Source organism: Gadus chalcogrammus, chromosome 2, assembly GCF_026213295.1.
Source record: "Gadus chalcogrammus isolate NIFS_2021 chromosome 2, NIFS_Gcha_1.0, whole genome shotgun sequence".
Lineage (NCBI taxonomy): Eukaryota > Metazoa > Chordata > Actinopteri > Gadiformes > Gadidae > Gadus > Gadus chalcogrammus.
In genome coordinates this window covers 1,443,683-1,464,602 of record NC_079413.1, presented here as the reverse complement: position 1 = coordinate 1,464,602, position 20,920 = coordinate 1,443,683, and the positions used below count along the sequence as shown (strand labels likewise).

The following is a 20,920-nucleotide window of genomic DNA, read 5'->3' as shown; positions in this document are numbered from 1 at the left end:
ATAAATAACAATGTCTAATTGTTGCATAACTGTTACTGACTAGTGATTTCAAAGCGCCGATATTATGCCACCAGGTGTGAGTGTGATTAGCCATTACAAGCTGTGTTTAAGTGACAATCACACTCACACCTGGTGGCATAATATCACCCCTTTAAACTACGAATCGTTAGGAAAGAAAAATCCTTCGAAACTCGAAAGGCCGACTGACAGTGGATTGGACTGGGATAAATAAAATAGCCCTGGCATTTGCGACCCAAAAGCCCTATTTCAGAACTCAACACCAACCCCAATTGTTAACATGAAATGCTTGAGATAAAACCATGGACTGATTAAAATGCAAAACTTCGGGACGCAGAACACACACGCAACCGACACACACTACAATCGCTGATGAATGCCGACAACAATGCGCACAATTTAATAGGCCCACAGTTGATAAACGCAACAAGTACATTAAAGCACATTCGGCACAAAGACATAGGCCAGACTTATTAAGCCTCAGGACTAAAAAAAATAAAAGTTTGGTTCCTGTTGGTCGTCGGTTGAGGTCATGGGTAGGTAGGGAATTTATTTTATTTTTTCCAGCGGCAGCGAATGATAGGTAGGTTGTTTTCATTTAAAAACGAGAAAATTCGCTCATCCTTGTAGAGAATGAAGAGGTGCTGTACCAAAACGTAATTATAGTTTGCATCAATTTTTTTTTAAAGCTCATAAAATAATTTGGGTAACCGGAACCAAACAAAAAAATGTTTTAGGCCCCAGCAAATAATAACGACACAATAGCTCCACCAAACTAGAAAAAAGCCAGCCACAGTACAGTATATAATAATACATGCCTTACCTTCATGTAGCATGTAGTTACCATATACTTTTCTCTGCAACCTGTCAACGACATGGTCGGAGTCCTTCATTAGGATCCCTTCTTCACACGCAATCAGCATGAAGGCCTCCAAATTGTCTGCTCCCCCTCGTGCCCACTGCACCGTCAGTCAACGGACGTGGGAAGGCGTGGGGGAGTAGTCTTTGCAGAGGCATCCGTCAGCCAGTCAAATCGCTTCGTCGGGTTCTTCCCGCTTCTTCCTGCTTGTTGCGAGGAAAGATGACCCGCTTTCCCGCTTTCCAGTATCGTCAGAGGCCGAGTCGCGTCACAGTGCTTAAATTTGCATACGCGATCTGATTGGATGACGGAACCGTCGCTGCCGAAAAAGTTGAAAATTTTTCAACTTTCTGACGCCCCGTGCCCACTACCTCCGTCAGTTGTCCGTTGCCCATTGACTTTGAATGGGGACGGTCGCGCAATGCATTGTGGATCCGTCCGTTGACTTGGAGCGTTCGCCACCGTCAGAAAGTTGAAAAATGTTGAACTTTTTCGGCAGCGACGGTTCCGTCATCCAATCAGATCGCGTATGCAAATTTAAGCACTGTGACGCGACTCGGGCTCTGACGATACTGGAAAGGGGGAAAGCGGGTCTTCTTGCCTCGCAACAAGCAGGAAGAAGCGGGAAGAACCCGGCGAAGCGATTTGATTGGCTGACGGTTGCCTCTGCAAAGACTACTCCCCCATCCGTCAGCCACGCCTTCCCACGTCCGTTGACTGACGGTGCAGTGGGCACGAGGCGTGACGGTGGCGAACGCTCCAACTGAACGGACGGATCCACAATGCATTGCGCGTCCGTCCCCATTCAAAGTCAATGGGCAACGGACAACTGACGGAGGTAGTGGGCACGGGAGACGCTGGATGAACTTCAACGTGGAGAGACTAATCACATTCCTCTTGTGTGCAGGAGGGTCAACAAAGATGTGTAGGCCAGGCCAACCGTATTGTGTGGTATAAACATGGGTACATGAGTGAACAAGTAAAAACGCTGCAGGAGGAAAACCTGCAGCGTCTTTATAATCAGATCAATTTCTTCATTTTGATCCATTTGACTGTCATCTTCCTCGGAGGTTACAGACTGTGAGGTTTTATTGTGTGTCTAATTGTGTATTGATTCAGTGGGGAGTGAGGTTTTACAACTCAGACCTCCATTTGATTTTATCTTGGGAAAATGAAGAGGATCTAGAAATGCCGAGTCAGCATGGGGTCTCTGGTGCTGCTAGCTGAAGCAGCACTGTCAGTACTGCTAGCAACAGATACCGAGGCCCGACGGACTTTTACCAAAATAAAGATAATTTTCGTACATTTTTCAACCTCAGCCAACTTACCCTAACCCTAACGGTTAACCCCACTCTTTGGTTGTTGGTGCCCCGATTCATTCTCTTTAAGCATGGCCTTTTAATCTTCCTATCCGTGTTAAGTTAACTTCTGTTCTGATAATTCCCCCCCCCAACTCCCCCGCCAATGTTGCGTAGCGTAGCAACGATGTGATCGGGGGAAAATGAGCGTGCATTTGCTGAAAAGTACAAATATGAGGGCCAATTTAAGATGTTTTTGCCCGCTGAAATAAGTAATTTTCGATGAGAATCATCATTGACATCATTTCTTTACTTTTATTATTTATTTTAGATAAATGTTACAAGCCATTATTTGTAATCCAACTGGTAGTTGTGAATTGGGCATATGTAAATTATTTGAATCGTTGTAATTCGACAATACGTTGGCGCCATCTGCAGTAAAATGGCAATATAGCACCGTAAATATGGAATCCTGCTGCAGTCTGAAGCTGTTTTTATCTAGTGAAGACCCCCACCGTTTGATGGAAAATGAGTAGGCAATATAGTTGGAAGGTAAAGGTAAAACATACACGACAACATGAAAAAACATTTTTTGCTCCTTTATTTAAAACATTAAACATAACCGGACATGTAATCTTTATTTGAGACATCACAGACACATTCATGTTACAAGCAACCCCTTTCTCTCTCTCGCTCTCTCTCTCCCAGCAATATATTCTGAACAACCAAGTCCAGTAATACATCGTCTCATGCTCATATACAATCATTCCATCAGTCAGTCATTCAAGAAATTCACAAAGTAATCGTCAGGTTTCCGAGGCACAGAAGTCCTCCGCGGTGCTCACATGAATGCGAAGGTCACAAGCCTCACCCCACACCACTCGTAGTGATCTGCAACCCCAATCTCAACCTCAACCCCCTACCATGGTGGGGACCAAAATGGCCGCCGTCAGCCGAAGATACCACATCATATAAAAGTGATCTAGGATCAGGCAGGTCGAGGACTGATGCCAGTTGTGTCGTGTATTTGGTGGCAAGGTAGTGACAACGAAGGTGTGGTACGATGACGTTAGTGTTTGGGACAGCTTTGGCTGTAGTTAGTCGTTCCTTATAGCAGTTTTTTTTTTTTCTCTTTTTTTTTTTAGTTAGTGAAAAAATAAACAGAGGTACTTGGAAAAGTCATATACTTCAGGTCTGCTGGTTAATGATGACCACGTCTCCCCTCCCTCACCCCTCCCTCCCCCAACAAACACCACCTTCAACCCCGTCTTTTTTTCAGCCTCACTCCCCCTCCCACTCTCCTCTCGTTCCCCTTCCCCTCGGCCATGCTCTCTCTCCCCCCACTCCCGATCAGTGTTTCAGGGAGAAGTCTCCTGTGTTGAGGCGTGGTCGAGGCAGCGCCCCGAACATCTCCGTACCGTCGTTGGCGCCCGGGGCCAGCAGAGCCTTCATACTGGCGGCGATGTGCTCCAGGTCAGGACAGCCCGCCTGGCAGAAGAGAGACACCCACAGAAGGGGAGAGAGAGAGAGACAGAGAGAGAAAGCAGGTGAGAGAGAGGGCGAGAGAGAGGGCAGGAGAGAGAGGGGGCGAGAGAGACGCAAAGAGAGAGAGAGACAGAGAGAGACCGAGAAACCCAAAGAGAGAGAAAGAGACCGAGAGAGAGAGACAGACCAAGAGATTCAGTTGAGCGAGAGGGAGAGGCAGTGAGACAGAGAGACAGAGAGAGACAAAGAGAGAGTTAATGAAATAGACAGGAAAACAGGGAGAGTATGGAACATGGCAATAAAGATCAGCCAGAGAACCAGAAGGCGTGTGATCAACACTGCACATCAGCATACCAGATCAGACCGTATAAGTCATGATCCTTGGAGAACGCACACACACCTCCTTCCCCACACCCACCCACACACACACCCACACACGTACCCGCTCTCCGCTGTTGCCGTCTCCTTGAGCACCCCTGTTGCCACGGTAACCCCAGACGGGCACCGACACGGGCAGGGAGCGCGCCATGGCCAGGGCGTTAGCCTGGCGCGACGAGTACGACGCCTGGCCCATCGCCATGCCGCGCGGCGGGGGCGGGGCCTCCTCGCTCATGGACCCTGGGCAAACGGCGACCAAACAAGCAGATTAAGCACATTCCTCCACCTCGACTGACCCCGGTGAACCCAGGCGCCCGTCATGAAATGACTCGACAAACACACATGAATAATATCATGGCTTTATTTAACAGCATGAGCCATCCCTGATTAGCTTCCACGCTACGTTAGCGGTAATGTTAGTCTATGTGTGTGTGTGTGGGGGGGGGGGGGGCTTAAATGGCTGTTGAATATCTAGATCAAGATAGTGCTCCCATACCGTCGGTGCTCTCTTCCTCGCCGTCGGACTCAAAGAAGGGCTCGCAGTCGCGGGACAGCGAGTCCTCGTCCATAGAGAACACTCCTGGAACACAAGGGGGATCACAGCCTTTAGTGCCAGCCAATGACACGACACGTTATGGTGATAATACCTCAAAATAAGAGACCCTAATATAAGGCAGAAGGCTAGTAGTCATTACTCAGCTTGTATCAAATAGACAATTTGGAGAAACCAGCGAGGATAACCTTGATTTTGAAAGTCTCCAACCAACAGATTCCCACGCCTCCCCTCAGACCTCCCTCCAAAGCTACTCTCCAAAAACACATGACTATGCCTTGTGGAAGACGCCGGTCATGTGCCATGAGCACAGCCGAGTCCCCACAGGTCGCCGGATAGGTAGGTAGACTGACAGGTAGGCCATCCTTGATCCGACAGGATTGGACAGGCTTATTACAGGCCTGCGATTTCTTGACAGATATGTCAAGAAATGGTACTAATCTAAGTTTACCTAAGTTTGCCTACGCTAGCTTAAATACCAAGACCTTACAATAACAATATTGTCCTACAATATCTTGGGGTCAATTTCCCATTATTCACATTAAACTGGTCCAGCAACAACACCCCTACATTTACTGCCCCTTATTTATCCATGTATTTAACATCACTTATACATCAACAGATCATGTATTTAACGTCACTTATACATTAACAGATGATGTATTTAACATCACTTATACATTAACAGATCATGGATACGTTTTTTATTTACCGAAGCCGAACTCAACCATTACATTCATGCACCAGTTATCCCTGAATCTACACTCTACACTACAGACTGCACCAAACCCTTCGCATTACTTATTCATATCACTAATAACATTCTTTTCTGGTTCCTCATCCCTGACAAGACGATATTTGTTCATCGACTAGTCTTGTCATGCCAACTGGTTTTCCTCCGATGTTAGATGTCCGGTTCAACCACTATCCCTGGTTCCTGTGTGTCCTCAGCGTCCTGCCATGTAGAGAACGCCGCGCAACACTGAGGTACGTCAGTAAAAGGCCCCTCACCGGCACTCTCGTTCAGATTGCGCCTCCTCTCCTCCAGGTCCTCCTCGTCTTCCTCCTCCTCCTCCTCCTCGCACTCCTCCAAGTCCCCGATCCCCGAGCCCAGTCGGGCCCGCTCCCCCTCCTCCAGCGCGCTCCTCTCCAGCTCGCCGTTGGCGTTGAGCCCGGCGGCCTGGCCCACGGCCCCGGCCAACCCGGAACTGTAGATGGAGGGGTAGCTCTGGGAGTACAGCTTGGTGCTGGGGCTGACCGCGCCCGTCCCACTGTCGCCCGTCAGGATCTGGAGTGAACAAGAGAGACAAACAAAAACAAAACCGTGTGTTACTCACCTGGCCAGAATACACCTAGACCCTGCATAGCCACTTCCCACCCTTCTTACACGCCTACTGTATGTTGTACGTCCTGGCACTTAATGTACACACTTATTGTATGTTGTACGTCCTTGCCCTTAAAAATAGTACGTAGCATTGGGTAGCATCTTGTCCTAGCTATCTTTGCTGTATACGGGGAATGGGTTTACCTAGAGATGGTTAGTGCTTGGCACTTGGTTCTATGACCATCCTTACTGTACTGACAGCGATATAATGTGGTTTCTCTTTCTTCTGACAGATGTACTTAATGTAAGTCGCTTCGGACATAAGCGCCTGCTAAACGCCATGAACGTAAAGGTAACGTCGTCCTAAAAACAACAACCCGAATCGCTTCGGCCCTTCCTGGACGGGAACCAAACCCACATCCCGGGTTTCCCGCCGGTCACTCACCGCCCTGGACCCGGCGTCCGGGATCCTCTCTGCGGAGAGCACCGGCCCCGCCCCCGGCCTGGGCGGGGCTCCCCCCACCCCGCCGAGGCTGGACGGGCGCGTGTGGCGCTGGGCGGTCAGCATGGTGGTGGAGTGCAGCACGGCGATGTCCTCCATGTAGCGCCGCGCCGCCACGGCCAACGCCCCCTGGCCCCACACGTTGTAGGAGAAGTCGCACTTCCTGGAGAGGGTTCCGGCGCCGGCGCCGCTCCGGGTCCGGTCCGCCTCCACCGCCGCCGACGGGAGGAACCGCTTGCAGGCCGTCAGGATGGACAGGTCGCAGCCGGTCTTCTGGCAGTAGGCCTCGGCGGCGGAGAGCAGGGCCTGCCAGCTCTCCTTGTGGTTGTCGGGGATGTCGATGTCAGAGGACATGGTGATGGAGGCCATGGTGGTGAGGGGCGACAGCGGTGGGGGAATGCAGCGTTTTGGTTAACTTTGGTTAGACTCGAGCGGGCCGGAGGACGGGGAAGGCCTTTTTGAAGTCTGGGTGGAGGTTAGGTTGTCGTGTTGATATGGAATAATCCTGAGTAGGATACGACTTCGCTCTGCCTTGTGGATGACGTCAATACATCTGGGTGGCAATGGAAAAAGTGCTGTTTTTGCGGCCTACTTTGCGCTGGAAAAGTTGCTAGAGAGGCACTGAAATTCTGTCGGACGTGGTGTGTATAGGCTGTGTCTGACTGCAGAGTCGGGGAGAGATGGTCCTTGCTGGTGACTTGGTGATACCTGTAGATAATGACAAGCACAAATCATTGCAGAAGAATGACAAATCAATTGAATTAGCATTCAATCTAAATGGAGATCTATAGCAATCAAAACGTATGTCCTCCCTCTGTCAACCCTGTTATTCTCGCCGTCCCTAGCAAATGGGTGGTTCAGATACCATGTATGCTGTGGTATCCCTAATACGCTTTGTTTTCAATGCAATCCTTGCAGGTTAAAGTGCAGAAAGAACCTGCATTTTGAATGCACGCTATGGTTATTTCTTGACATGCTCCCAAACGACGTTGTTGTTCTTGTTTGCTCAACGTTGCAGGCAGGGTCGCCTCAGCAGCGTCCTGCACCCTCCTCATAACCACACTTCTTCACCTCCATTTTTAGGCTTTGACAAAGCCTCCACAACTAAAATATGAATCTAATTCGCACGGGGAGACGTTAACTTACGCATTCAGTGTCGTCCCTGCGTGAAGTCAGATCTGTATCATTCATAAACTCGGGTTGTTTTCGAGCTTCTTTGTCTGTGTGGTGTTGTCTCCTGATTTCTCTCCCCTGGACTCGGCTGTTTACAGACGCGCAGCTCGGACGCACGGGAAGTGTTGCCAGATTGGGCCAGATTTCCCTCCAAATCTGGCAACACTGCCTTCAGCGCGCTACGGCTAGTGTTGCCAGATTGGGCGGGAAATCTGGCCCAATCTGGCAACGCTGCGCACGGACGCACGGAGGCCACGTGATCAGCTCACTGTCTTCTGCAATAACTGTACAATCTCACAACAACATTTATTATTGAAGTATTATTTAACTGAATTTCAAATTAAAACTCTGCCTTTTAAAAATATATGTATTATTACGTTATACTAGCCTAACCTTGCCAGACAAATTTGGCACATTAATATGCAAGAGCGTATAAAACATGAGCTCCCAGATGCGTCTTGTTCCAAGGCCAACGCTATAATTATGTATCGCATAAATTATGTTTTATTCTATGTTCTATGTGCATTTTGGCGGCAGAGCTTCATAATAGTTAAAAACAAATAAAAAAACATAAGCAGTGAACCACTCCACCGAACTACCAAGAATTGAATTAAGAAGAAATTAATTAGTTTTAATCCTTTTGAAACAGCTCGCCAAATATTTAGGAGTTCAATACTTATTAGTAATATACTTCATACTTGATCATAATTATTATGTAACGTGTGTGTTTTTTCCGGTTGGTCGGTGGGCGGGGCTACACCAGGGGGGAGGGGCTCCACCAAGGGGGCGGGGCTCCATCCGGGGGGGGAGGGCCATGACGTCATTGTGTTGTGGAGCGGAGGAGCAGAGCTTCAGGAATGGAGCCTAAGGTAAGACACAATACGGCTGAAATAGGTCTGAATAGTGTCCATTGTTACGCATGGGCCCATCTCCCAACAAAGTAATGGTTCCTGCTGGTCATGTTCTATTTTTCCATGACCGTTCAACGTGGTGATAGGAAACTAGGCGGACAGAACTAGCCGAATGCTAACCAAGTTGACCAGGGGACTGCGTATTGACAGCGCAATGCTGCGTCGTCTTCCCTTCTAAACCAGACAAACCAAGACACGAAGCTACCGACTGTTAGGAAATAACATGCGTTCATCGTGTATTCTCTTCTTGGTCTAAAAGCGTAGTGGATGACATTTATTTATTAATTATTTTAATCGCCTGACACAATGGTTCTTGTGGTACTTCCCAGTGTCTGACGTTCATGTGACCGCCGTGACGTCACTGACCCATTTACAGTAGTGGCACATTAGTCACTAATCACTTTTTTTTAGGAGCCCCAATGTACCTCCCTGCCGCTGGAATGCTGACCAACCGGAACCCGCTGGTCCTACTGCTACTGTTACATGCTACTGCGTTACCTTTGTACTGATGGGTGGTTTCTCTTCCCCCCCCCCCCCTCCCCCACAGCTGATATTTGAGAAGGAAGGGGTTTACCTCCACACCAACGTCAAGAAAAACAATCAGGACACCTCCCTACCTGGTTTCATCCGTATTGTTGAGCGGGTAAGAGACAAATATAGAGATGTTTCGATACCAATTTTACTTTCCGATACCGATTCCGATTCCTGAACTTGAGTATCGGCCGATACCGAGTATATACTGATACAGCATCTAGCATTGTAACCACTAATAGCTCTTGTTCTAATTAAAGGGTTCTCTTACGATGACAGTAATGTAAAGTCGGTTCACTTACCGTCCTGCACTTTAGGCAGTATCGGAGGAATTTCCGATACTGGTATTGGTATCGGAACAACGCCACAAATAAATATGTACGCGTCAGATTCGAGGAACACCAAAGACCTTTTGCGGTGACTACCAAGCAAGAGAATCAGTTTTCATTGGATGTTTTTGTTTTCAGGGGGGCGAGCCCTCGCTGGAGTGGAGCCCGCTCGAGGATGCGGGGCGCAGCACACCGGCGGTTTTCTACACCAAGAAGGTCAGTGTGTCCCTGTGTTTGGTAGCCAGGCGGATGCACAGAAGCACCTGTGTTTGATAGATAGCCTAACAGACGAAAAATGCTCTCCCAAGTGTGCCTCCCTCTGCCCTGTCCACTAACCAAGCTCCCCCCGTCAGGACGGAGAGGGAGGGGAGGAGGACACCAACTTCGACCCGGGCTACGAGCCGGACTGGGCCGTGATCAGCAACGTGAAGAGGGCCAGGGAGCCAGTCCCGGTCAGGAACACGGGTAAGGACTTAGTGGGGGAAGTCTGGGCCGGTCTCTCGGAAACAACCGTTTTTGTCTGTTAGGGCAGCACGATCTATCGTGTTGCCACAACAAAAGGCAACGTGGCTAATTGATTTTCCCATTTAATCCGCCAATATCAGGCGTTGTATAACGAGTGTATAACGCTACATAACACCCTAAATATTATACATTGTTAAAAAAAAATGGAGGATTATGTTCATTATTATTATGGTTCAGCCCTAGTGTCTGTATGTATTCTCATTTGAATTGAGTGATTATTATTAATCACACAACAAGGGATCTTAATTCTGATTCTATTAAGTAAAGTCATTATCATTTGTTTACACAGGAGCTTAGTTTGGCCCAAGCTATTGTCATCACGACTGCATGTGAACCTATCTTGACCCCTGAAGCCTTATCTGATAGGTTTGTGATTAACTCAAGAGGCCCATTGATTAGTCTGAACCTTGTAGTTTAGCAGTATTGGTAGAAACCCTCAATTCATGTTGTATTTGTTAATAAGTTTAAGTGTTGGGACAAAATGTTGTAACTTTTGACAATATTACAACATATTGATTCTGATTACACTCATTTGGAAACAGTGTGGATCATGTGATCGCAAATACCTCAATTGTTGGAGCTTTTATTGTTCATTGTCGCTTTGGATAGAAACACTCATAAATGTGAACGATAATAAAAATGTAATTAAATTGGGGCTTTAATTGTGTTAACTAGGGATGGGTATTGCCAGGTACCTCAATTTGATTATTTAGGTCTTGATTCGATTTGATTCGATACCGATTCGATTCATTTCGATTTGATATTGATCCAATTGCTTCGATATCGATTTCAATAATTTGTGCAGATGACAAAAATACTTAAATATTGTTTAGAATCAACAATTCCAAAATGAATTAACCATTTCATTGTGCTTTAACTAGCAAAAAGGGAATACACCATTGTATAGTACTGAGCTAAACTTGCAGCATAAAATTAATAATCATAACATGGACAAATATAAAAGGGCATATACATTTAGGCAACTCGCTTCTAGATTACAATGACTGAGTTTGCTCCTTTTTTCTTATTTTTTATGGAAATAATTTATTTCAAAAAAAGTCGAGAACAAATGAATTGCGGTGCATTGATAAATCAATATTTGTACCCAGCCCTAGTGTTAACACCTTTCTGCTCCGGCCAGGCGAGTGGTCCTTCTCCCTGCCGCTGTCGGAGCTCTACTCCCTGAGGAGGGCCCGCTTCTCCCTGGGCCGTAACTACCTGGTGATGACGAGCCGAGGGGGCCACCCGCTGCCGCCGCTTCACTTCCACCGAGGGGGCACCCGGGGCCTTCTGCGGGCCCTGCAGCGCTACATCGTCCTGGCCCCGTGAGTAGAATTTTAAGTCGCATCTTAAAACTCAGCTCTTTTCTCTGGCTTTTCACTCCAGGTAGCGTGTTGATGTTATGTAGATGCGTTGATGTCATGTAGATGTGTTATGTGGGCAGTGTATTTTTATTTTTATTATCTTCATATATTTTATTCTTTTTATATCTTATCTTGTTGCACAGCACTTTGGGAACCTTGTGTTTGTTTAAATTGTGCTATATAAATAAAGTGGATTGGATTGGATTGGGTAGAATCATCATCAGTCATGTTTTCTGTCTGGGGATCTTAGAGGTGCAGTGTGTGGGATTTAGTGGCATCTAGTGGCGAGGTTGTGTTACTGCAATGAAAACAGAGTAAATAACCCTTCCCCTTTCTTTAACATTTACATTGAGGGCATTTAGTAGACCCTTTTATCCGAAGCGACTAACAATGAGTACATTTGTAAGAAGAAAGAGAAACGACAATATATCGCTGTCGGTACATTAAGGATGTTCATAGAACCAAGTGCTAAGCTTTTACACCATTCCCTTACCTTTCCCATGACTTAGGTGAAGCTACGGTGGCCTGTAATGGCCAATACTACACGAGTAGGCAGGTATAAATAGATGAGGTTCCTTGGTAGATTTATTAATTGTATTTAGTTATTGAATATTTAGAACTATAGATCATAGCTTAGTAGTTATATGTTGATTGATTGTTAATTGATCCAAATTGTGTAGCAGTTTAGCGTCTAGAGTCGTTTATCCGTTCTTTTTTTTTTACAAATAAATGAACAAAACGTATTTTTCCTACTAATATAAATAAGGATATTATACAGTATATCCATCCTATCACCATAGCATCGCCCATCATGTGCAGAATAAACAAAGATAGGCAGATTTTCATTACACAGGTTCAACATTCGCTGAGTTTTGTTTTAATGTAGCATTTGGTATACTACCAAAATTAAAGCTTGTGCAAGCTTTTCCCACTATTTCCAACAAAACAATTCACACAAGGTAAATAAAGGTAACCATACGTATACAATGAATACGTTGTCTGTCAGTACCACATATGTCCAGTAGGTGTCGCCATTGACCACACAGATCCTGTGGGCTTTTCTTCCCTCTTGCATCACTCTGAATCTCTGCTGAGCCCCACCGCCTTTCTCTGTGTGTCCCTCCGTCCAGATCCCCCATGGACGGGCGGCTTTTCCTGGCCTACCCCCACGACTCGGGGGCGCTGTCCCAGTCCTTCGATGAGCTCAACCTGATGGACGACGGCAGCTCGGACCTCGTCTCGGTACAGCTGCTCCTCCGTCCGTTTGAGGCCAGTTTAAGGGGAACGCAGGTCGGACAGGGACGTGCTGCACGTGTTGATGTTGTGGCATGCTGTGTTTGGCTCCAGTGAACGTTACTGTAACGACCGCATGACGAGGGATAGTGTCAGAGGCATGGGACTGACATCCAGGACTTTACATTAAATACAGTAGCAGAGACGGTGTGGGCAGGACTGACAGAAAGCGTTTGCATTTGTGGGAGGAGTCCAGAGTCAGGGTGGCAGTGGTGGGAGGAGTCCAGAGTCAGGGTGGTAGTAGGGGAGGGGACCTATAGCCCCTCTATGATTGGTGGACAGGGAGCTATAGCCTCTCTATGATTGGTGGACAGGGACCTATAGCCCCTCTATGATTGGTGGACAAGGACCTATAGCCTCTCTGTGATTGGTGGACAGGGACCTATAGCCCCTCTATGATTGGTGGACAGGGACCTATAGCCCCTCTATGATTAGTGGACAGGGACCTATAGCCCCTCCCTGATTGGTGGACAGGGACCTGTAGCCCCTCCCTGATTGGTGGACAGGGACATATAGCCCCTCCCTGATTGGTGGACAGGGACCTGTAGCCCCTCCCTGATTGGTGGACAGGGACATATAGCCCCTCCCAAAGGGTCAGCTGGTATTTGTGTAACTTCCTTCCTTTGTGTATGTTGACAGAGATTCATGCAGGACCCGTACGCCACGACCTTCGGGGGCTTCTCCAAGGTCACCAACTTCTTCCGGGGGGCACTCCGTCCGCCGGACTCCCCCCTCCACACCATGGGGGCCCCGGGGGCCAACGGGCACACGTCCATGGAGGAGGAGCCAGGATTCGAACTCATCACCTGTGTGAGTTAACCCCGGGCCGGTTCTGGGTTGGAGGGGCCTTCAGGAAGAGCTTCAGTGCTGTCTGTCTGTCCGTCTGTCCGTCTGTCTGTCTGTCCGTCCGTCCGTCCGTCCGTCTGTCTGTTTGTTAAGATGTTTATGGATGATTTGTGTGTATGTTGGTCTGTCTGTATATTTATTTGTTTATGGATGATTCCTGTGTCTATCTGTCTGTATATTAAGACGTTAAGCATAAATCGTGTGACTGTTTGTCTGTCTGTATATTACGATGTTTATGCATGAATCGTGTGTCCTTCTCTATATTAAGATGTTCATGGATGATTCCTGTGTCGGTCTGTATATTTATATGTTTATGGGTGATTCGTGTGTCCTTCTCTATATTAAGATGTTCATGGATGATTCCTGTGTCGGTCTGTATATTAAGATGCTCATTGATGATTGGTGTGTTTGTCCGTCTGTATAATTAGGGGGCGGAGCTTGGGCCAAGGCCAGAAGTACTCAGAGGAAACCCGCTGGACAAGTGGGATGAGTTTCTGGATCCGGAGGGGCGTGTCCAGAACCCGGAGAAGATCAAAGAGATCGTGTTCCGAGGGGTAAGGCTCCCGTCTCCGTCGCGTCGCCATGGGAACGACCCTCCTCCCGGTTCGGGTTCCCTAACGACGCTCTGTTGCTCCTGCAGGGAATCATTCCATCGCTCAGGAAAGAGGCCTGGAAGTTCCTGCTGGGCTTCTACCCCTGGAACAGCACCACCAAGGAGCGGGAAGACATCCTCAGGACCAAGACGTCAGTGACACCTCCTCCCCGCTCACGTGATTCGTCGAGTGACTTCTGTTAACTTAAGATGGACGCCTCTTTAACTAACCTGTGTGATTTGCTCTTTCTCAGGGATGAGTACTTCAGGATGAAGGTTCAGTGGAAGTCTGTCAGTGAAGGGCAGGAGATGAGGAACTCCCTCCTCAAAGGATACAGAAACCTGATTGGTAAGCCGGGCTGTCCGTCAAAGAGTGAGAGACCTTAAGAAGCAATGTGAACCGAAGTGTTTAACTGTCTCTATTCGGGATGCGTTCAGAGCCCTAGTGTTTAGACGTCTCTATTTTGGATGTGAGCAGAACTCTAGTGTTTAACTGTGTCTCTGTTCTGTTCCTGCAGAGCGGGACGTAAACAGAACCGACAGACACAACACGTTCTTCTCCGGGAACGACAACCCTGGGCTCACCCTGCTCCACGACGTGCTGATGACCTACTGCATGTACAACTTTGACCTGGGTGCGTACGCCACGCCGTTCCACCACCTCAACCCCAACCATCCCCGGGTCGGGCTGTTAGGAATGAGCCCGGTCCCTTGGGTCGTTTCTCAGCCCTCACACACATTTTGTGAACAAGTCACAATCTGCCACATCAAGTCGATTTCCGGAAAATCTTGACATTTGTGTGTTTGTTTTCAAGTCAGACCAATGGCGACAAATCTCCCGGTCCAATGTTGGCAATGGTTCAGATTTTGTCAATGATTCCTCTTAAAAGAGTGACAGAAGGAACAAACCAAAGCATAAGTGACAGCAGCACAACCTCTGGTAAAACACAGACTTCAGAAGATGTGTAAGGTCCTTGACGTGTCTGATTGGCCACGCTGAGTTCCTGATGTTGTCCATTCATCCCCTGTGTCAGTCGTGTTCTGTAAGATCAGAGGTCCCTGATGTGAGACCGCCAATAGGCATGACCCACGTTGCGCTATAAATGGTGGGATCCATTTGGTAGGATTTCAACGATTTTGCTTATTTTACATTCCACTAACAATTCCACGAATCCCTACTATTCATAATCACCCTCACAGGCAGTGAGCTTTATGGTGTGTCTCGTTGTACAAGGACCATGGTTCCCTCCACTCAAACCAACCGTAGAACCCCAAACCACGCAGGCTGTCTCTGTTCCTTTACCCTCGTTCCATGGTTCCCTCCCAAGGCTACGTCCAGGGGATGAGCGACCTGCTGGCCCCCCTGCTGTTCGTCACCCAGAACGAGGTGGAGTCCTTCTGGTGTCTGACCGGCTTCATGGAGCTCGTGGTGAGTGGACCTACCATTACATCATTTGCATTTTACATTGTCATTCAGGGAATTTAGCAGACGCTTTTATCCAAAGCGACTTTGTACATTTGTCAGAAGAACATTTGTACATTTGTCAGAAGAAAGGGAAACAATATATCGCTGTCTGCACAGTAAGGATGTCCATAGAATCAAGTGCAAAGCACTAAGCATCACTAGGTCAACCCATTCCCCGTAAACAACAGAGACAGCTAGGATAAGATGCTACACAATGCTAAGTACTAATCCAAGGACGTACAACATACAATAAGTGAGTACATTAAATGCCAGGAAGTACAACATACAATAAGTGAGTACATTAAGTGCCAGGAAGTACAACATACAATAAGTGAGTACATTAAGTGCCAGGACATAAACATACATTAAGTGCGTACATTAGTACTTTAGCATGAGTCACAAACCCATAGCCGCTCTCCCACTGGGGAATAGTATAACTTTAAGCGTACTTCTCTCTCTCATTCACGACGTGTATCAAAGAGAGTATCCACATGGTATCAAAGCAAGAAGGCACCATTCCGTTTTTGCAATGCCTTACCCCCCCCCCCCCCCGTCCTTCCCCTCCGTCCACAGCACCACAACTTTGAGGAGTCGCAGGAGGCCATGAAGCAGCAGCTGCTGCAGCTCAGCCTGCTGCTGAAGGCCCTGGACCCCGAGCTGTGTGACTACCTGGGTGAGGGTCCACCTGCATCCATAACACCTGCTGTAGGCCGCATGCAGCCGGCGGACACCTTGGCTCCGCTTCGGTTGGACCGTCGTGCTTAGAACCAAACGGCGGTCAGGGCTGGGGTCGGGAACATTACCAGTTTACGAGGACTTGAAAAAACGAAATTACTTGAAATTGTAGATTGTCGTGTTATCCCAGAAATACATTTATGCATTTGTGGTTCAACATTTATTTAAACAATCTCAATTTCATCTTTCCTTCATATCATTTTGGTAATCTATTTTCAGTCCTGTTAGACATATGCAATCACTGAAATAAATAAGTATGGTCGTGAAGATTGAGCCTCTGGTTCCTAATAAAAAATAAATAAAGTAAGTAATAATAAGGGTGAAATTAGAAAGGCTGGTCTGGCTAAAGGCTGAATGGTCTAGCTCTCAGCCTCTCTCCTCCATACGGTCTAGCTCTCAGCCTCTCTCCTCCATACGGTCTAGCTCTCAGCCTCTCTCCTCCATACGGTCTAGCTCTCAGCCTCCCTCCATACGGTCTAGCTCTCAGCCTCTCTCCTCCATAGGGTCTAGCTCTCAGCCTCCCTCCATACGGTCTAGCTCTCAGCCTCTCTCCTCCATAGGGTCTAGCTCTCAGCCTCCCTCCATATGGTCTAGCTCTCAGCCTCTCTCCTCCATACGGTCTAGCTCTCAGCCTCTCTCCTCCATACGGACTAGCTCTCAGCCTCTCCTCCATAGGGTCTAGCTCTCAGCCTCTCCCCTCCAGTGACGCAGGGCCCTGCTGTCTCTCAGCAGACCTCTGACAGAGTGCTGCTGTGTCGTTGTGTCTCCTCTCCTCCAGACTCCCAGGACAGCGGCTCCCTGTGCTTCTGTTTCCGATGGCTCCTCATCTGGTTCAAGAGGGAGTTCTCCTTCGAGGACATCCTCCACCTGTGGGAGGTGAGGCCACGCGTTTACACATGCGCACGGACGGCTAACACACACACATACATGCATGCACACTTACATACACACGCACACACGCGCTAGTGCGCACGCACGCATACGCTAGCACACACGCACGCACGCACGTATGAAATTATTATGCATCAGACATGAAAAGTAAAAAGGGGATATGCAGACGATTGCCTCCCCCCTGTGGCAGCAGAGAGCATAGCGGCTCATGGCAACATGGAAACTGACGTTATAAAATGTGTCTTCGCTGATACAAATGGCTTTTTATTAGCTTTTTATCAAGCCTAATATCCTCCTGATGCAATGTCCTCCATCGGCAGGTTATGTGGACCCGCCTCCCCTGTGACAACTTCCACCTCCTATTGGCCTGTTCCATCCTGGAGTCCCAGAGAGGAGAGCTGATTGGCTCACAGCACGATTTCAATACCATTCTCAAGGTGTGTGTGTCTGTCTGTCTGTCTGTCTGTCTGTCTGTCTGTCTGTCTGTCTGTCTGCCTGCTTGCCTGTCTGTCTGTCTGTCTGTCTGTCTGTCTGTCTGTCTGTCTGTCTGTCTGTCTGTCTGTCTGTCTGTCTGTCTGTCTGTCTGTCTGTCTGTCTGTCTGTCTGTCTGTCTGTCTGTCTGTCTGTCTGTCTGTCTGTCTGTCTGTCTGTCTGTCTGTCTGTCTGTCTGTCTGTCTGTCTGTCTGTCTGTCTGTCTGTCTGTCTGTCTGTCTGTCTGTCTGTCTGTCTGTCTGTCTGTCTGTCTGTCTGTCTGTCTGTCTGTCTGTCTGTCTGTCTGTCTGTCTGTCTGTCTGTCTGTCTGTCTGTCTGTCTGTCTGTCTGTCTGTCTGTCTGTCTGTCTGTCTGTCTGTCTGTCTGTCTGTCTGTCTGTCTGTCTGTCTGTCTGTCTGTCTGTCTGTCTGTCTGTCTGTCTGTCTGTCTGTCTGTCTGTCTGTCTGTCTGTCTGTCTGTCTGTCTGTCTGTCTGTCTGTCTGTCTGTCTGTCTGTCTGTCTGTCTGTCTGTCTGTCTGTCTGTCTGTCTGTCTGTCTGTCTGTCTGTCTGTCTGTCTGTCTGTCTGTCTGTCTGTCTGTCTGTCTGTCTGTCTGTCTGTCTGTCTGTCTGTCTGTCTGTCTGTCTGTCTGTCTGTCTGTCTGTCTGTCTGTCTGTCTGTCTGTCTGTCTGTCTGTCTGTCTGTCTGTCTGTCTGTCTGTCTGTCTGTCTGTCTGTCTGTCTGTCTGTCTGTCTGTCTGTCTGTCTGTCTGTCTGTCTGTCTGTCTGTCTGTCTGTCTGTCTGTCTGTCTGTCTGTCTGTCTGTCTGTCTGTCTGTCTGTCTGTCTGTCTGTCTGTCTGTCTGTCTGTCTGTCTGTCTGTCTGTCTGTCTGTCTGTCTGTCTGTCTGTCTGTCTGTCTGTCTGTCTGTCTGTCTGTCTGTCTGTCTGTCTGTCTGTCTGTCTGTCTGTCTGTCTGCCTGCCTGCCTGTCTGTCTGTCTGTCTGTCTGTCTGTCCGCCTGCTGCTCTGTGGTTCCCTCTCCTGAACGTCAATCTCGCGGCATCCATTTTGTATCTCCTCCCCTAGCACATCAATGAGCTGACGATGAAGCTGGACCTTAACACGGTGATCTGTGGAGCAGAGGCCATCTATCTCCAGCTGGCCATGTGCAAGGTGGGTAGCGGCGCTCAAAGCGCTTCACAATACTGCCCAACATTCACCCATTCACGCACACATCCACACACCGACGGCGGAGTCAGCCGCGCAGGGCGACAGCCAGCTCGTCTGGAGCAGTCAGGGTGAGGGGTCTCGCTCAGGGACACTTCGACCGTCGGCTAGGATGAGACGGGGATCGCACTAGCAACCTCCCGGTGACCAGCCAACCCTACCTCCTAATCCACATGCCGCCCTCTGCTTCTGGTTATTCAACCTTCATTCATTCACGCTCGTCTCGTCGAGCCTGAGCTCCTCTTTTCAAAAGAGGCTTGATGACAAACGTACAAACGGTTCCAGAACTGACGTCTTCATCTACAGTGAAACGCTCTCTCATGCCCCGGTTTATATAACCTCCTCGGCTATGTGGCTTGTTGGGGCTTGTGTAGCCTCTGCCTGCGACTGTTCCTATTCTGTGAATCTGAGGAGGACCCGGCGTCTTTTTAATAAGCAGCTATCAACATGATAAGCAGGCGGATCAGCGACTGCTGAGTGATGTATGGCTGCTGCTGACTGATCTGGGTCACCTCCGCCCGTGGAGTCTTACCTTCGTCTCATTATCCCACTCTCTCTCTCTGCTCTGTCTCTGTCTATCCTTCATTCTATCGTGCATTTTTTCTCTTTCTCTTAATTATTTTGTTTTATTGTCTCTTACTCTTTATTCAATTTATCTCCCTCCCCCTCCCCCTCTCTCTCTCTCTCTACCTCTCTACCTCCCCCTCTCTACCTCTCTCCCTCTCAATCTCTCGTTCCTTTTTTTGCTTTCTCTCGTTTGCTCATCTCTCTCGTTCTCTACCTCGCCCTCTCTACCTCCCCCTCTCTCTCTGTCTGTTTCTCTGTTTCTATGTCTCTGCCTCTCTTGCTCTACCTCTCTCTATCTCTCTCTCTCCCTCCCCCCTCTATATCCCTCCCCCCTCCCTCTCCCTCCCCCACTCGCCCTCTCTACCTCCCCCTCTCTCTCTACCACCCCCTCTCTCTCTACCACCCCCTCTCTCTCTCTCTCTCTCTCTCTCTCTCTCTCTCTCTCTCTCTCTCTCTCTCTCGTCTCTCTCTCTCTCTCTCTCTCTCACTCTCTCTCTTCTCTCTCTCTCTCCTCTCTCTCTCTCTCTCTCTCTCTCCCCCCCCTCTCTCTCCCCCCCTTTCTCTCTGTGTGTGTCTCTCTCTCTGTGTGTCTCTGTTTCTCTCTCTCTCTCTGCCTCTCTTTTAACCTCTCTCCCCCCCCCCTCCCTCACCAGGAGCTGCCCCTGAAGGTGAAGGAGGTGATGGGTCTCTACGCCGCCTCCAGCTCCGAGGAGGAGAGCCCAGAGGCGGAGTCCCGCGAGGTCCAGACCCGCCAGACCCAGTCCCTGTCCTCCCAGCCGCAGCCCCCGCCCGGACCCCCAACCCCCCAGCCCCGGTCCACCGCCCCCCCGCGCCCTGCCCCCCCACGGCCCGCCCCCGCTCCCGCCCGGCCTGAGCCCACCTACCCCTAAACACCGAGCCCTGTCGCGTCACCGTGTGGGCCAGAGATATATATATATATATTGGTACTGATCTATAAAGAGATATATGAGAACAGATATAAAGAACGTCGACGGAGACTGATCCCACCGAGCCGGACGGGGTGGTGTGAGTGTTGGCGTGTGTTGAAGCCCGCCGTCCGGTGGCGGTGGCGGTGGCGGAGGATTGGCGTGTCAGAGCGTCCAGGAAGTGACACGTTGTGTACACCTCACACCTGTGTCAGCCGCGGGATTTCTTTTTTCGTTTGTTTATCTCGTGTGTCGTTGACGTTTTTTTTTCCCCGCATTCGCTGTCTGTGACTCTGACCTGTAACCGTGTTTAGGCTTCCCTCTCTCTCGCTCGGCCGGAACGTTTGGTCAAATCTCTCCCTTGTTTTAAATCATGTGAGCTGCAGCTCTTGTAAATACAACCTTCTCCCCCTTCGTGGTCCGTCCTCGTGTGAAACCCTGGTTTAGTGTTTTCTCTCTCTCTCTCTCTCTCTCTCTCTCTCTCTCTCTCTCTCTCTCTCTCTCTCTCTCTCTCTCTCTCTCTCTCTCTCTTCCCCCCCCCCCCCTCCCTTTGATGCTCGCCCCCCCCAAGGTGAAGATGAAGGATTACCTGGTCGTCGGCTAGGACTGTAAAAGGCCATTTCAGCCCCTATGCAACTTTTGCATGCTTTCTACATTTT

The 20,920-nt window shown here is 48.8% G+C and overlaps 2 protein-coding genes across 2 annotated transcripts; one reads left to right on the top strand and one right to left on the bottom strand.

Annotated features, from left to right (window-relative positions):
- Positions 1-2,749: 2,749 nt before the first annotated feature.
- akt1s1 (AKT1 substrate 1 (proline-rich)) lies at positions 2,750-7,708 on the bottom strand. The gene is made up of 6 exons (XM_056610601.1): positions 7,564-7,708; positions 6,361-7,125; positions 5,603-5,879; positions 4,535-4,618; positions 4,103-4,278; positions 2,750-3,663 (listed from the first exon to the last, which is right to left on the bottom strand). Exons 2-6 carry the CDS (start codon positions 6,784-6,786, stop codon positions 3,526-3,528), a joined length of 1,101 nt encoding a protein of 366 aa, XP_056466576.1. The 5' UTR covers positions 6,787-7,125; positions 7,564-7,708; the 3' UTR covers positions 2,750-3,525.
- A 687-nt stretch (positions 7,709-8,395) lies between these two features.
- On the top strand, positions 8,396-20,225 carry tbc1d17 (TBC1 domain family, member 17). The gene is made up of 17 exons (XM_056608291.1): positions 8,396-8,459; positions 9,049-9,144; positions 9,500-9,577; positions 9,715-9,826; positions 11,028-11,211; positions 12,381-12,492; positions 13,183-13,353; positions 13,818-13,943; positions 14,030-14,133; positions 14,236-14,330; positions 14,500-14,616; positions 15,310-15,410; positions 16,020-16,119; positions 16,960-17,057; positions 17,393-17,509; positions 18,628-18,714; positions 19,989-20,225. The coding sequence occupies exons 1-17, from the start codon at positions 8,448-8,450 to the stop codon at positions 20,223-20,225; spliced, it is 1,947 nt and encodes a 648-aa protein (XP_056464266.1). The 5' UTR covers positions 8,396-8,447.
- The last annotated feature ends 695 nt before the right edge of the window (positions 20,226-20,920 follow it).